The sequence below is a fragment of the Diprion similis genome, chromosome 13, assembly GCF_021155765.1.
Source record: "Diprion similis isolate iyDipSimi1 chromosome 13, iyDipSimi1.1, whole genome shotgun sequence".
NCBI classification, from domain to species: Eukaryota; Metazoa; Arthropoda; class Insecta; order Hymenoptera; family Diprionidae; genus Diprion; species Diprion similis.
In genome coordinates this window covers 434,668-448,244 of record NC_060117.1, presented here as the reverse complement: position 1 = coordinate 448,244, position 13,577 = coordinate 434,668, and the positions used below count along the sequence as shown (strand labels likewise).

The following is a 13,577-nucleotide window of genomic DNA, read 5'->3' as shown; positions in this document are numbered from 1 at the left end:
TAGATACGAAACGGGCGAGTGGTACGAACAGAATCGTTCGAGAGTGACAGCAGCTCCTCGTTGACGCGACGAGGGACGGTTAAACGGTCATCAACATGTGGGACAGGAAGAAGGAAGTAGCGATTAAATCAATTAGTAATTCAAGCATCTGTTGAGAAAATATCCGGTTAGAAGAGAGCGATATCATGTAGGATTGCCCGCTGTTAGCAGAGTGTCGGCCGTGGTGTGGGGCGTGCGCGCGCACCAACAACACTGGAGCGAGCCGCGACGATCAGCTCGCAGAGAATTTCGCTGCGGGTTCGGATCTTGTACTCGGGAGTCGGCGATTCCGCGATATTGCATGGTGGCGGTGGCGGTGGTGGTGTTGAGAAAACAGTGGCCACACTCTCGTCGTCGTTCGATCGACGAGCTGGGATTGGTATAATCGCGGATCAATCGGCGGTTAAATAAAATCGGAAAGGAAACACCCATTTCCTCGATTCTCATGAACTCCACCGTCGTTCCTCTAGTGGTAAGATGGCGGTGCAGCTCGATGGAGGGGGGAAGGACGACTTGAAAACACAATTTGTCACGCGAGAAGGAACGTACAAACTGATGACCCTCTCCGAGTATTCGCGACCTAACAGGGTGGGCTACACCAACAGCCAAGGCAGCGCTTCGGTCAGGGTGTCCTTCGTCACTTTGCCGGATCCAGCCGATCCCACGGGAGCCCAGGGTCTCGGCGACCGCATGTGCTTCAACTTCGGCAAAGAATTATACGTATACGTTTACCGCGGCGTCAAAAAGGTATCTCCTCTTTTGCCACCTCCTCAAACATACCCGATCAGCCCCGCGACTCTTTCCGAGCAACGTTAACAAAACATAACCTCAAACACCCCCTCCCCCCAACCTTCAACCCCCTCCCCGCTTGTCCGAACTCCATCTTTGCAGCCACCACCACCACACCTATCCAACGTCGTCATATTCATCACATTTCTACTTCAACTTCGGCTTTATCCGTGTTACTTTTACTTTCACTTTTGGTTCACTCTATGCTCTATTCCCTGTGTCATGGAGAGGCAAAATTTGCTCGACGATAACAGTTATAGAAACCCGCATACTTTTGTCAGATTTTGGGTGTAGAATTCAAATTCAGTCTATAAGAGCTTTGGAATTTTGCTCTGAATAATGCTGGTTCAAAATCTATCCCGAAGTATAATAGCAACTGTTTCAGGCTGTGGATCTCAACAAACCTGTCGACAAAAAGCTCTACAAAGGAACAAATCCAACCTGCCATAACTTCAATCAAACTACAGCTACCGCAGACAGCGCTCCACTGCTCGTGGGATTTTCCACAGGACAAATTCAGCTCATAGATCCAATAAAAAAGGAACTTAGCAAACTTTACAACGAAGAGGTAAGCATGACAGGCCAATTCAAGTTAAAATCAAAAATCTATCCTGATGAGGAATATTTATCTCAATAATCGGGCAGCCAAAGCTGCGCAAATTCTACAAGTAAAGGCAAATAGCTGCACTTTGTCAAGCTTATTACTGATTGTTGAACGACTACGATACAGCGGCGTTATTTTGTCAGCACGTGATAACCAAGAAATTAACAACGGATACCTATAACACGCTATCTCTCACGGCAAGAGTTGAAGAGAGATATTTTTTTTCTCTACTTATTATCTGCCACAGATGGCTCCGCACAACGCTGTGTTACTCAAGGTTGGCAGTACTGTAATAAAGCAGTTATAACTCGAAATAATTAAACAAGTGTTACATACTCTGTTATGCAATACTCCGCTTATTTCTCCAATCACTGACAACGTGCTAAGATATTAAAATCTCCGTGTATGTTAACGCTATAATCTATTCATATTTATTAGTTATGTTATCCTTCACCGGTTGTAAAGGCTTTCGCCGAATAGATATGACAAGGCCCCGAGTTATTTGATTTACGTGGAAGATGTTGACATTAGTTGGAAGATAAAAGTGACAAAGAATAATCAGCAACTGTTGTTTGTAAATTCCAGAGGCTAATCGACAAGAGTAAAGTGACTTGCATCAAATGGGTGCCGGGATCGAGCAATCTATTTCTGGTCTCTCATAGCTCTGGCCAACTGTACTTGTACAACGAAGAGCTGCTTTGTGGAACGACGCCGCCTCATTATCAGCCGTTCAAATCTGGGGATGGCTACGCGATCCACACGTGCAAAACAAAGTCCACGAGAAACCCCCTGTACCGATGGGTGATCGGAGCTGAGGGGTGCTGTATAAATGAATTTGCATTCAGTCCCTGCGGTTCTAATTTGGCTGTGGTATCCCAGGATGGCTTCCTACGAGTTTTTCACTACGATACGATGGAATTAGTGGGATCGGCGAGGAGCTACTTCGGAGGATTTTTGTGTGTCTGTTGGTCACCGGACGGACGATACGTCGTAGTAGGAGGAGAAGATGATCTAGTGACGATATGGAGCTTCAACGAGAAAAGAGTCGTAGCCAGGGGTCAGGGCCATCACAGTTGGGTCAGTGTGGTCGCGTTCGATCCCTACACGACATCGTACGGGGATCACGATCCCGATTTCAGTGGTTCCGACGACGAATCCATACCTCACACCAATCACAATAATCACTTTAACGAGAAGCCCCACAGATTGTCGACGGTCTCTCAAGGTATTCATTCCAATAGAAATTCGTGCGGATCGGAGCTAAGAGTGTCCGGTGGAACGTGCTACAGACTGGGAAGTGTCTCCCAGGACACTCAACTCTGTCTCTGGGATATAACCGAGGACGTTCTTCGGCCGCCAGTGAGTGCCAAGCAACGGACGTCGACCGCAGGTTCGGGGACATTTTCGTCATCGGGAACATTTACGAGCGGGAACGGAGCAACGTCCAATCATAATTCCAACAATGCCAAGCATAACAATTTGAATAATATAGGTTTTAAAGAGAGCGCGAGTGGTAACAATGAAAGTAGTAATAATAGTATTAGCACCAATACGGCAGTGTCTACGGTGAATTCGTTGACTCAAAGGCTGGCGGGCTTGAGTTTTGGGGAAAGAAAAGGTGACAATCACAAAAGAAACTTTAGCCTAACGATGAGAGGAAGTGGGACGAGCAACAACGCGGTACAAAATAATAGTGGGGAGAAATCAGGCAGTAACTCAAATTCTAGTAATTCAAACAGTGTTGGCGCGGGTCTAGGTACGAATAAAAAGTCTGGCGGTACGATGGACGATCCTATGAGATTGATAGGGACCGCCTGGTGTCCACGTTTCGACGAGTGCCCTGTTTTAGAACCATTGGTGTGCAAGAAACTGGCCCACGAGAGGCTGACTGAATTAGTGTTTAGAGAAGATTGTTTCGTGACGGCATGTCAGGACGGATACGTCTACACGTGGGCGAGGCCTGGCCACATGGTAGGTCCTCTGACGATAAGCAGCACCCTCCACAGGCCCCATCACCACACCAATCCTCACACCAACGCCAATTCTAATCGACCAAATGATCTCTGATGTAACCCATCTTTTATTGTTATTAAAACTCCGTCGAATCGAGTTTATTAACTAATTATTAATCAATTAATTTGTATATACTAGAGATAGCTCAGGTCCGTAACCATATTGTTAGACAATTAATCAATGGCCTGTAACTATTTTATCGAAACCCTTTAAATTTATCTGATAACGACAAGCGGTAACTAACGTGACGGTCGTCGATGCAAATAAATGGAACTAGAAAATTGTTACAGAACTTTCAGCTATACTTTAATTCAGTCCGTACTGTGTATGAATACCAATATTTACAAAGGAGCACGGATATACGTGTGATACTGTCTCGTTTGGGCGTCAATTGAAACATAATCAAAATTACGTGTTTTAACGAATCAGTGCGAGAGAATAGAGTCTGAATATTAGAAAATCTCCCCCACATGGTTGAATTTTGGTTGCGAAATTTGAGCTCTATTCTTGAACGAAGTAAAATTCACTTGGCTAAATGTTCAGTTTTCGTCGAAACGCAGTATTATCCCGCCGCCCCTATGATAATCAATGCGTCAAATTGAATATATGAAGAAAGAAGAGAAATGGCGAAGGAGGAAAATTGAAATCACGTTAAAGGAAGTCTAAATTATAGAGTATATCTAGGTCCGGTTTACATCTCTGAGAGTGATATGTTTATGTCCAGTGCAGGTCTCGCAGCCGGGCAGGTCCCCCCTCTCTGTCCCCGTTCTCCTATTTTCCGCAAGCCCGTGTAAAGTGTTACTAGCTTAGCTTAGCCAATCGTAGTGAAGCAATGAAATACATAACGAGACTATTGTCCCAGAATATTAATAATGTGACATTTATTCCTTTGTTGGATATGATGAATTGCCTTGTTGTAAAATAAAGCAAAAAGTTGAATGAAAAACTGCTGCTTGCTTCCTGCTTGAACTTTTCTTTCATTTTCTCCATCTGTGATTCCTATTTTTAATTTCACTCTTATTCCGTAATTAACAAAGTTGTAACCCTGCCGAATAGAGACATGCTGCTTATTCATACACCAAGATTTCAAAAAATTTTAGCCTTTTAATACAAAAACATTATTCATCTCGCCGGGCATTGCCTTTGCTTTCACACGGGATGCCGCTACTTAGATCTGTGCTAATTTTTCTTTCATGAAAAGATTAATATTCTCTGCCTTGCTTTTGGCTGATTCAAGAGGCCACGGATGCCGATCTGAGTTTGCGCATGGTACGTACGAGTCTTAAAATTTCTTTGATCCAGCTTTTAGCGTTTCCCACATTGCTAATTGGAGATTTTCATAGCCGATAGTCTAATAGAAAACAACCAGCAGTTTTATTTTATCGAGGAAAGGTAGCACGTTGTTTTCCCTTCTTGTATCTTCCACATTAATATTCGTCGCATCTCACCAATGATCGACGATCTGGTCTAAGTTAAAAAATTGAATTTCAGGCAAGCATAGGACAAATGGGAGCAGCTTTTCACGTAACGAGCCTAATGGACGATGGCGGCACTATAGTGTAGCCACGGATGAATATCAACCAAAGTTTCCCTGGGAAAAATTGATCATCCTACATCGGAACGCCACATGTTCTCCAGCAGAATATTACACGCCGTTTCACTGCAGCTGTTACTTTACAATCAAGTATTATAACTCTAAAAGACTATTGACAACTGATTCAAAACATATGCTATACATGTAGCATTATGTACAATACATATATGTCGTTTTTTGTTCTCTTTCGATTAATCTAAATTCGATTAGCATTTTCATGATGCCATCAGATGAAGCATGAAAAAGCTGCTATCGTTTCCTATGCCAATGATTAATTTTTTGTTTTTAGATCAAATTTTTACTTAACGATAAGACTTCAACTTCACGACCATTTTGTTTTGGAGGTAGACCACATTTGTTACGACTATAAAATTTTATCAGTGCATTATCGATATCGTATATTCTCATGTGGTTCTCAAGTAATTAGCCAGAAAACTGTACAGGCAAAGCTCGGAAGTTCCTTTAGTGACAAACGTTTGAGATATAATTGTATATGTGAGCGCAGCTGAGTGTTAAACCAAAAAGTAATAAATGTAGCAATTGCAACTTGTCCGATGAAGTTGTGCACTATGTCGTAGGACGAAACGGTACAGAAAATCTAATATTCCACGAGGTGACACTGTACATTTTCAAGTACCCTAGTGCAAATTTGTCCAATAGACAAAGTTTTATATAAATTCAGTACGAGGTTTTTAATTAGATAAATAATGCCTAAACATTATTTTTGACGATACATCAGGTGAGTTTATTTTTCAAATGAATCAGCATTGGAAGGAATAAGGTGATGTGAAAATAAAAATTTTCAACTGCAGTAAATTGTACGTCGGGCATATGCGCATATTACGTACAACTTGTATAAATTTACTTGTACAATTATACAAACTTGATAAATTTCGTTTTAAATTCTTCAAAAAACTAACTAATTTTGTTGCAGAATTTATTTTGCTACCACCGCCAATATGTACCAGAGATTATACATACAGACGACTATGCAACGAGTTTATTTGTATGACAATATGCATATATTGTTATGTGTACATTCTTTACGATTACTATAAATCAGAGCATTTAATTCTCAACTCGACGTTTGGTGTTAATATTTTCTCATCGATGTCTAAACCCATATTTTCTGCTGCACCATAGATTCCCATTCCATTTAGCCAGTACCGTGAAGTATTTTTGGAAATGTAACGTCAATCATAATTATATTAGATAGATTTGTAATTACAGCAACTCACTTGCACCTCGTTCGTTGATCTCTGCTGACGATAAGTGATCCTATATTATCCGTTATGCCCTCTCAAAGTTTTACACCACACACAATTTGCCAAACACCATCACACACAATTTGCCAAACACCACGCACACAATTTTCCAAACACCATCACACACAATTTGCCAAACACCACACACACAATTTGCCAAACACCATACGAGATCTACAGCAACTTTTCATACAACTGAATTTAAAGAAATCGACTTTCAAGGCACACGTTAAATAGTTATCATGAGAAATTGACGTGTGGACTCAGTAGACCGATCACAAATACCCGCCGCGATATTCTAGTCGTTAACAGTAAGATGAAAAGTCGAAGAAACTACTGAAAAGGTTCCCGCGCGAACGTGAATATGGCAGCATTTTGAAATAAACGAAAGTCGCGTTGGAGAATTTCCGTATTCGTAATTTCCGTTTCCGCGACATCATTTTGAAAATGGACTACAAATATTCATACGCGCCGCATATAACGAATAATGCAAAGTCGTCGTACATCCTTGCGTAATGTCAAAAAAATTTTAACTGGAAAATCAAACAACCAAGCTGATGCACGTAGTTGCTTGTGGCGGGAACAGCAAACACGAATCAAAATGGCCGCACGATAGGTAGATTCGTGTTTGTTTATTAACGCGATCTCACCGATGCCGCCACATTACAGCCGTCAAGAATCCGTTAAATCTCCGCAAATGCAACTGAACTGAGATCAATCGATGAATAGTTAATTTTTTGAGTACTTTATTCAAAATTATACGTATACGCACATCGCTCGTAATAACCTTATTAATGATTCGACGCTCTCGGAGTACATTTGTAGCGGTGAATTTCCAGATCCATTCGTCGATAAAAAGTCAATACTTATTGCAGCGAAAGATTAAAAAAAAAACCGTTTCTATGCTACTTACTAATTACGGACGGTATGTAAAGTCCCGTAATTAAATCGTTTGGTTGGTCGATCTCTTTATTGAATTGACGAATGTTCATTTTCAGAATTATCCAACTAACCAGAGATAATTGTCCTGCGGGATTCTTGGGTCCATTTTTGCACGACGTCTTACCCTGACGACGTAATTGTAACATATTTTCGGCGGAATTTAGTACAAAGAGAATCCCAAAACGTTGCTCCCGAAACACGACCAAACTACGTACTGTTCAGTTGAGCGGAAGTTACGATAACCAGATAGTCCCGCGCTGCACACCGGAAATGATAAAATCGACTCGCGACTAATGTCACACCGGTCTTGTTTTGTTTACAGTATTATAGATTGCATGTGGGACCTGGCGGGATCGTGTGCTCCTCGACAACTTGACACGCGGACTTATACTTAGGTGACTTAATTGACATAACGCGAACAGGTTAGACTAGTTTATGTATAGCGTTTCATTATTTTTCACGATTGACCCTCAATTATTTCTTTCTCTCGCGATCAGATTCAAATTTTTATACACAAAAGAAAATCTATTTTTACAACTCTGATGTTTTCATTATCTCTGACAAAATTTCGAGCTGTGACATTTTAACTTTTTGCTAAATATAAATTTCAAACGTTTATATATTCCTCAGTTCGACAACCAACATGAAAAAATTTCAGATTGTACGGGTAGACAGTGATTCTGTTCACAAAGCTGAATTGCAAATTGGTGCCAATGTAATCGATGTTGGAGTCGTTACTGGGGTAAAAAACCGTGGGTCTCATTAATATTTAAGCAACTAAACATTGTCAGTGAACAAGCTGCAATAGCGGTTGTATAGGAAAAAAACCACACCTGTACACACTTTCGTTATAATTGTAACTAGAATATTCAACTTCTCAGTGCAAGGATGAACGAGTGCCGAAGCATGCCATTACTATTGATCTTACCGCCGAAGGAGATATGACGATAAGTCCGGTATGGACAAGTACTTGTGTTAGATATTAGTTTTTCCTTCCCGTCAGACCATTGTATCCAAGTAAAAACCCTGACTCTATAAAATTATTGGACATTGCTAAGAGTTATTGACTAGAATCTACATGCTATTACCTTTTCCTATTTTTCATCCACAAGTTCACTCCGTGCTACATGAAATCACCCGGTTCATCCGGATGGGTACAACTTGAGGTGGGATCAACCGTTCCGATTCACGTGGGGGATCTTTTTTCTTTGCTGAGCGACAAGCACTGGTTCAAGGTTGTTCGCGTCGATGCAACTATGGAGGATAATGAATCTGGGTGGAAGCGCAAGGTGAGTAGTGACTATCTTGCTACTCTTTCAAACATGTTCTTACCATGTTTTATGTGTTAATCGAATAAATTTTTACCAGGCATCCGAGAAATCAACTGACGAACCATCTGAGAAAAAAAATCGACTAGGTGGAAGCATCGAGGCAATACTATCCCCGAATGGAAATCTTGATAATGTTCCTAGTAGTATAGGAGTGGATCCAGGGCAGGAGGAATTCAATCCCTTGGACTACGAGGACACGGTTCTCGAGTCTACCGAACAAACTACAAATGATATCTATGGAGCTAGGTCTTCATTATTGCTTTACTATTATGATCGTGAACATACGTGTTACTTGGTAAAAATTTTTGCAAACGATCCAAATAGCGATACTGACACTACGCTGTTTTATTTCCAAGCATCCCGGAGGAGGGAAAAGTAGTGGATGAGGCATTGGCGACAAGGCCACACGCTTCAAGTACAAAAAGTTTGACTGAATCTGACGAACCAGATCATTCGCCACCCTCTTCAGCTGCTGAAACAGTAGAGGTTGCTACAGAGGAAAGGAGTGCTGCAGAGTGTGCAGAGGCTACAAGTCTTGACGAGGCTGGAAAGAAAATAAAATGGGACTGTGGGCAACACTTCAGCGATCGTAATGAACAAATTGCTGCCAAGTCGGATAGAATACTAAATACAAAACAACCTACCGTCTCTACATCCAATACTGATACGGCTGTAAATGTGACAGCTACAGTCTCAACCCCTCCTACACGGAACAGATGCACATACGGGAGTAAATGTTACAGGTATTATTATGCATTACGCTTTCCTCGAATTCTGAAAGTATTAGAAATTGTAAATAGGGATATCAATCATCAAGAGAAACCTGTGTTACAGAAAAAATGAGGAACACAGGGCACAGTTCAGTCACCCTGGTGATTCGGATTATGCCGTTTTGGACGACAGACCGGAATGCCGTTACGGAGTACGATGTTACAGAAAAAATCCACAGCATAGAAAAGATTTCAAACATACGATTCAGCGGAGGAGGCGACCCCAGACGCCGATACGAGCAAAGACTCCTGAAACAACATCTGCTACAGATCAATCATCTCTAGAGGAATCTATCGACGAATCAGAATACGAACCTTCATTTTGTACAGACAGTTCGGATGAAGCCAAAAGTGATTGCGATGATAAGTAGGGCAGCTGGTGCAACCTTAAGTGTCTTGATTTGTATTGTACTTGTATTCAAATTGTCGGTGCTAGTGAAAAACTTGTACAAATGTATTTTAATAATAAATCTCATTTTTTACTAATCATGTGCCAATTTTTTTTATAGACTCCTGCCACTTAATGGTTCAGTTCGATATCTGTACAAATATTTAAGACTGAATTAATACAGGTATATTATTATACGGACGAGCTGATAAAGTTCGCAAAATGCCATTCAGTACGTTTATTGATCTCGCCGTTGTTAATGGTTAAAACGGATGATACCCTTCGTCGTCTTCGGTTGCATATTCATTAGATGCTCCGATAGCTACATCGGCAAGCATATGTTTCGGTATTTCAGAGCCTCGAACCTTGACGGTGTAGCAAACGTTCTCCATTTTAATTAAACTCTGCTTCAAAGTGTACAATTTCCTGTTTATTTCTTTACCGGACGAGCCGACACAACCAAGGAACCCTATGTAGATGCTTCTGACAAAATTGCAGGTTTGGAAACAACTCGCTATGTCACCTGTTCCCAAATTGCTTATACACTTTCGCATTAGCTCTCCGGTGAGATCGGCTATACCCAATATGTATTCATGCGGCGTTAGCATGGTACTGATTTCTCTGGAAGTGCAGGCCGATCCTTCTAGCGCTGGTTCCTGAGGGGTACTTTTTGGTTCGAAAGGAACAACATAGATCAGAGATCTCTCCAAGTCCTTCCAGTCATCCAGCTTATTGCTCTCAAGATATTGGTAAAAGGTAACCGCCTCTATGTATTCCTGAATACCCGCCGTATAAGCTCGCAGATACTGAAACGGGTTCTGTCCATCCAGCTCCTGAGCAATGCTCTTGAACAAAGTCTTAGCCAGAGTCTCGAGTCGGGTTTTGGCTTCTCCGAGAACCGCGTCCCGCTTGCTCTCCTTGTCGAACGTATGGAGAAGAAATATAATTCTCTTACTCTCAATGGTGATGTCACGGCTCAGTTTCACTATAGCCTCGTAACGATCGTGTTTACTGTCCAATTCAGCGGCGTATCCTCGAAATTGCTTTATCACTAGAGAGTTTTCATTTATGCTCTCCAGTACTTCCCGTCCTTTGTCGCCAACAAGAATCTTACTATTTTTGTGCCCAAAGTTTTGACCACGATTTCTTCTCCCGCCACCCGATCCACCTAAAAATAATTATTCATAAGTGAAAATTACGAAAATAAAGGGCGACAAGAGCCGGCGTGCTTTTGACGTTTCACGGGCTGAGTTACGTGCGGGAATTGTGCTTGTCAGTTTGTTATCCTCTGAGAAGCATACAGCTATTGTGACTTACCTCGGCCATGCGACATCGTGATATTATTTCGATGCCGATTCTCCGATTTGCCTTCGTATTACAGAAAAGCTTCAATCTGTTCTCGGTGTGTCGGCACTCGAAAGCACGGTAGCAAGCAATAGCTTAACCTTCACCACTGCAATGAAGGATCCGAACAACTTGTAAAAAATTACGATAATCTTATTACGTTACATTACGGCTTATCGGTGAAAGTTAAAAAAGACCGCCTGAAATCGTCACTTCGGCTCCGATAGAGTCCTTTGGCGGACGTCGCAAGTAATTAATAAGTAAACAAATGTTTGTCGCGCCGTTGTAATATCACCGGTGCGTTTCCACTGTGGCAAAATCCACAGACTATTATTGGCCGAAAGCGAGTTCTGCGTTCGTGTGCGTTTGTAGATGTCCTCACGGGCTTTCGATTTGGTTCGCCTCTTCCGTCAAATCCGTCAAAATCTGTAACCTCATGTGTCAGACGACGTGGCCGACGAAAACATGGCGATAGCGGTGTCAGCGCTCCAACTCCACCTTGACGGTGTGCGAGGCTGACGACAAAAGAATTCCAGCCGAAAAAACGGTGAAGCGTAAATGTCCAAGGGATACCTGATCTTCCGGGACTAGCCCTCTACCTATGTAATTACATACCTGCGTGATTATTTATTTGGGAAGGCTTCAAAATGGGGTTGTGCAAATGTCCGAAGAGAAGAGTTACGAATCTGTTTTGTTTCGAGCACCGCGTCAACGTCTGCGAGCATTGCATGGTCACGAATCATCCCAAGGTAAGGGTCGTCCCTATTCTGTGGTCAGCCGCAATTACGCGGTTCAATCCTAGCCTCATTTTTCTCCAAGTTGACAAATGTTTAAACACTTGCGTTACAGTGTGTAGTTCAATCGTATCTTCGTTGGCTGGAGGACAGCGACTACAGTCCGGTCTGCACCCTCTGCTCGGGCGCCTTGACGGATGGGGATTGCGTGAGGTTGGCGTGTTACCACGTCTTTCACTGGGCCTGCATAGACACCTATGCCAGAAATCTACCAGCTACAACTGCACCTGCGGGATACACGTGTCCTGTGTGCGAGATTGCCATTTTCCCACAGCCAAATCTAGTTTCCCCGGTCGCGGATGTCCTCAAAGAGAAACTCGCCGGAGTGAATTGGGCTAGGGCTGGACTCGGCTTGCCGTTGGTTAGTCGTCATTTTATTTTTCCAGAATTAATTTCTTCTGTGTCAGTTCAGACTTTGCTATTGTACATGGATGATTGAATTTCACGCAGGCTTCTTGGGATTTTGCAAAAATTCTACCTCTCTTGATCCGTCTCGTGATTTTAATATAAATTCACTGTGAGGTTTAATTTTTTTCAGTTAAGCGACGACAGAGAGCAAAAACCAATACAGGAACGTAAGGTTTCGGTGACTGAGATGTCTACCTCTTACCAAAACCACACCACTACGCCCTCGCCGAGTGTAGCGACCCCTCGGACTGGCAGCAATGTAAACTTGATAAATTCCGGTAGCAGCAGCAGCAGCAGCATTCACTCGACGGTTCAAAAATCTGGACCCCCCTATTCCGTTGTCAACGTAGAACCTTCGATGCCTTTTTCAAATCAGGCAAGCAAGAAAGTTTTCGAGGCGTACGATGATCCGAAGGACTTACCCTATGACCACGACGAAAACAAGTATCAGCGAAAATCCGCGATTGAATGGTTCATGAGATGGTGGAAATTAATTTCTAGAACTCCGGCACGCAGGCGAGGCTCTTCTGGATCGTTGTACAAGCGATATATTGTGCTTACCATACTCTTACTCATAGCATTTGTTGGTATAATTATGTTATTCTCATGGCTTGGCAGAATAGCTACCGATGGAGATCCTAACTTTGATGTCAATAGGAATAATCTAGTGAGAGTTGAAAGGAGACAGGAATAGATGTTATAAGATAATATAAGAGTAACAATATCGTGTGAACGTAACAACGAGTCAATAACAGTAGGCGTACATTCGTGTTACGATGGCCTGTGAGATTGGGAGAACCAAGGTTCACTTATCTCACAGTCGTCGATTTGGACCGAGCAACGCAAATGATTAATTACTGTTCTTACGTTAATTATTTAGACGAAAAGTATATAATTTACATATAATGATAAAAATAAATTGTATATTTCCATTAATCGTGCAATACGTAGCATATGGCAACTCGACGGAGTACATTTCCATGCCAATTTACTTTTAATTTTCATTTACATGTGTGCGCTTTGGTGAGCCGACGTCATCGTTACTCGGTAGCTATAAATACTCGAATGTCAAAGCGAAAAATCGACCGTCTGAATGTTGAAATCAACAAATCATAACACGAGTGTGAAATAAAACAATTCACTTACACATGTAAGAATACTCAGAATCGAAAAATTTCGAATATTTCACTGCTATCTCGTCAATCTGTAAATGGTTGAGAGATAGTAGGGCCTTCGTTGCTCGATATCTGATTGAATCGGAAATAGTCACGGGCTTTGAATCCCCATAAATTAATA

The 13,577-nt window shown here is 42.0% G+C and overlaps 4 protein-coding genes across 6 annotated transcripts; 3 read left to right on the top strand and 1 right to left on the bottom strand.

Moving 5' to 3' along the window:
* The first annotated feature begins 35 nt into the window (after positions 1 to 35).
* Positions 36 to 5,355, top strand: LOC124413939 (WD repeat-containing protein 20). 3 transcript variants are annotated; one of them, XM_046894752.1, is made up of 4 exons: positions 36 to 786; positions 1,202 to 1,396; positions 2,018 to 3,403; positions 4,937 to 5,355. In XM_046894752.1, exons 1-4 carry the CDS (start codon positions 517 to 519, stop codon positions 5,006 to 5,008), a joined length of 1,923 nt encoding a protein of 640 aa, XP_046750708.1. In that variant the 5' UTR covers positions 36 to 516; the 3' UTR covers positions 5,009 to 5,355. The 3 variants fall into 3 exon arrangements, with proteins under 3 accessions (XP_046750708.1, XP_046750706.1, XP_046750707.1); XM_046894750.1 differs by lacking the exon at positions 4,937 to 5,355 and having other exon boundaries at positions 38 to 786; positions 2,018 to 4,391; XM_046894751.1 differs by lacking the exon at positions 4,937 to 5,355 and having other exon boundaries at positions 39 to 786; positions 1,214 to 1,396; positions 2,018 to 4,391.
* Positions 5,356 to 7,889: 2,534 nt separating this feature from the next.
* Positions 7,890 to 9,833, top strand: LOC124413886 (aprataxin and PNK-like factor). Its single transcript, XM_046894675.1, has 6 exons — positions 7,890 to 7,988; positions 8,128 to 8,202; positions 8,359 to 8,535; positions 8,615 to 8,823; positions 8,934 to 9,320; positions 9,412 to 9,833. The coding sequence occupies exons 1-6, from the start codon at positions 7,890 to 7,892 to the stop codon at positions 9,716 to 9,718; spliced, it is 1,254 nt and encodes a 417-aa protein (XP_046750631.1). The 3' UTR covers positions 9,719 to 9,833.
* Positions 9,731 to 11,304, bottom strand: LOC124413885 (translin-associated protein X). Its single transcript, XM_046894674.1, has 3 exons — positions 11,053 to 11,304; positions 9,941 to 10,903; positions 9,731 to 9,906 (listed from the first exon to the last, which is right to left on the bottom strand). Exons 1-2 carry the CDS (start codon positions 11,066 to 11,068, stop codon positions 9,999 to 10,001), a joined length of 921 nt encoding a protein of 306 aa, XP_046750630.1. The 5' UTR covers positions 11,069 to 11,304; the 3' UTR covers positions 9,731 to 9,906; positions 9,941 to 9,998.
* Positions 11,305 to 11,466: 162 nt separating this feature from the next.
* On the top strand, positions 11,467 to 13,217 carry LOC124413883 (zinc finger protein-like 1). The gene is made up of 3 exons (XM_046894673.1): positions 11,467 to 11,828; positions 11,929 to 12,234; positions 12,412 to 13,217. The coding sequence occupies exons 1-3, from the start codon at positions 11,727 to 11,729 to the stop codon at positions 12,973 to 12,975; spliced, it is 972 nt and encodes a 323-aa protein (XP_046750629.1). The 5' UTR covers positions 11,467 to 11,726; the 3' UTR covers positions 12,976 to 13,217.
* The last annotated feature ends 360 nt before the right edge of the window (positions 13,218 to 13,577 follow it).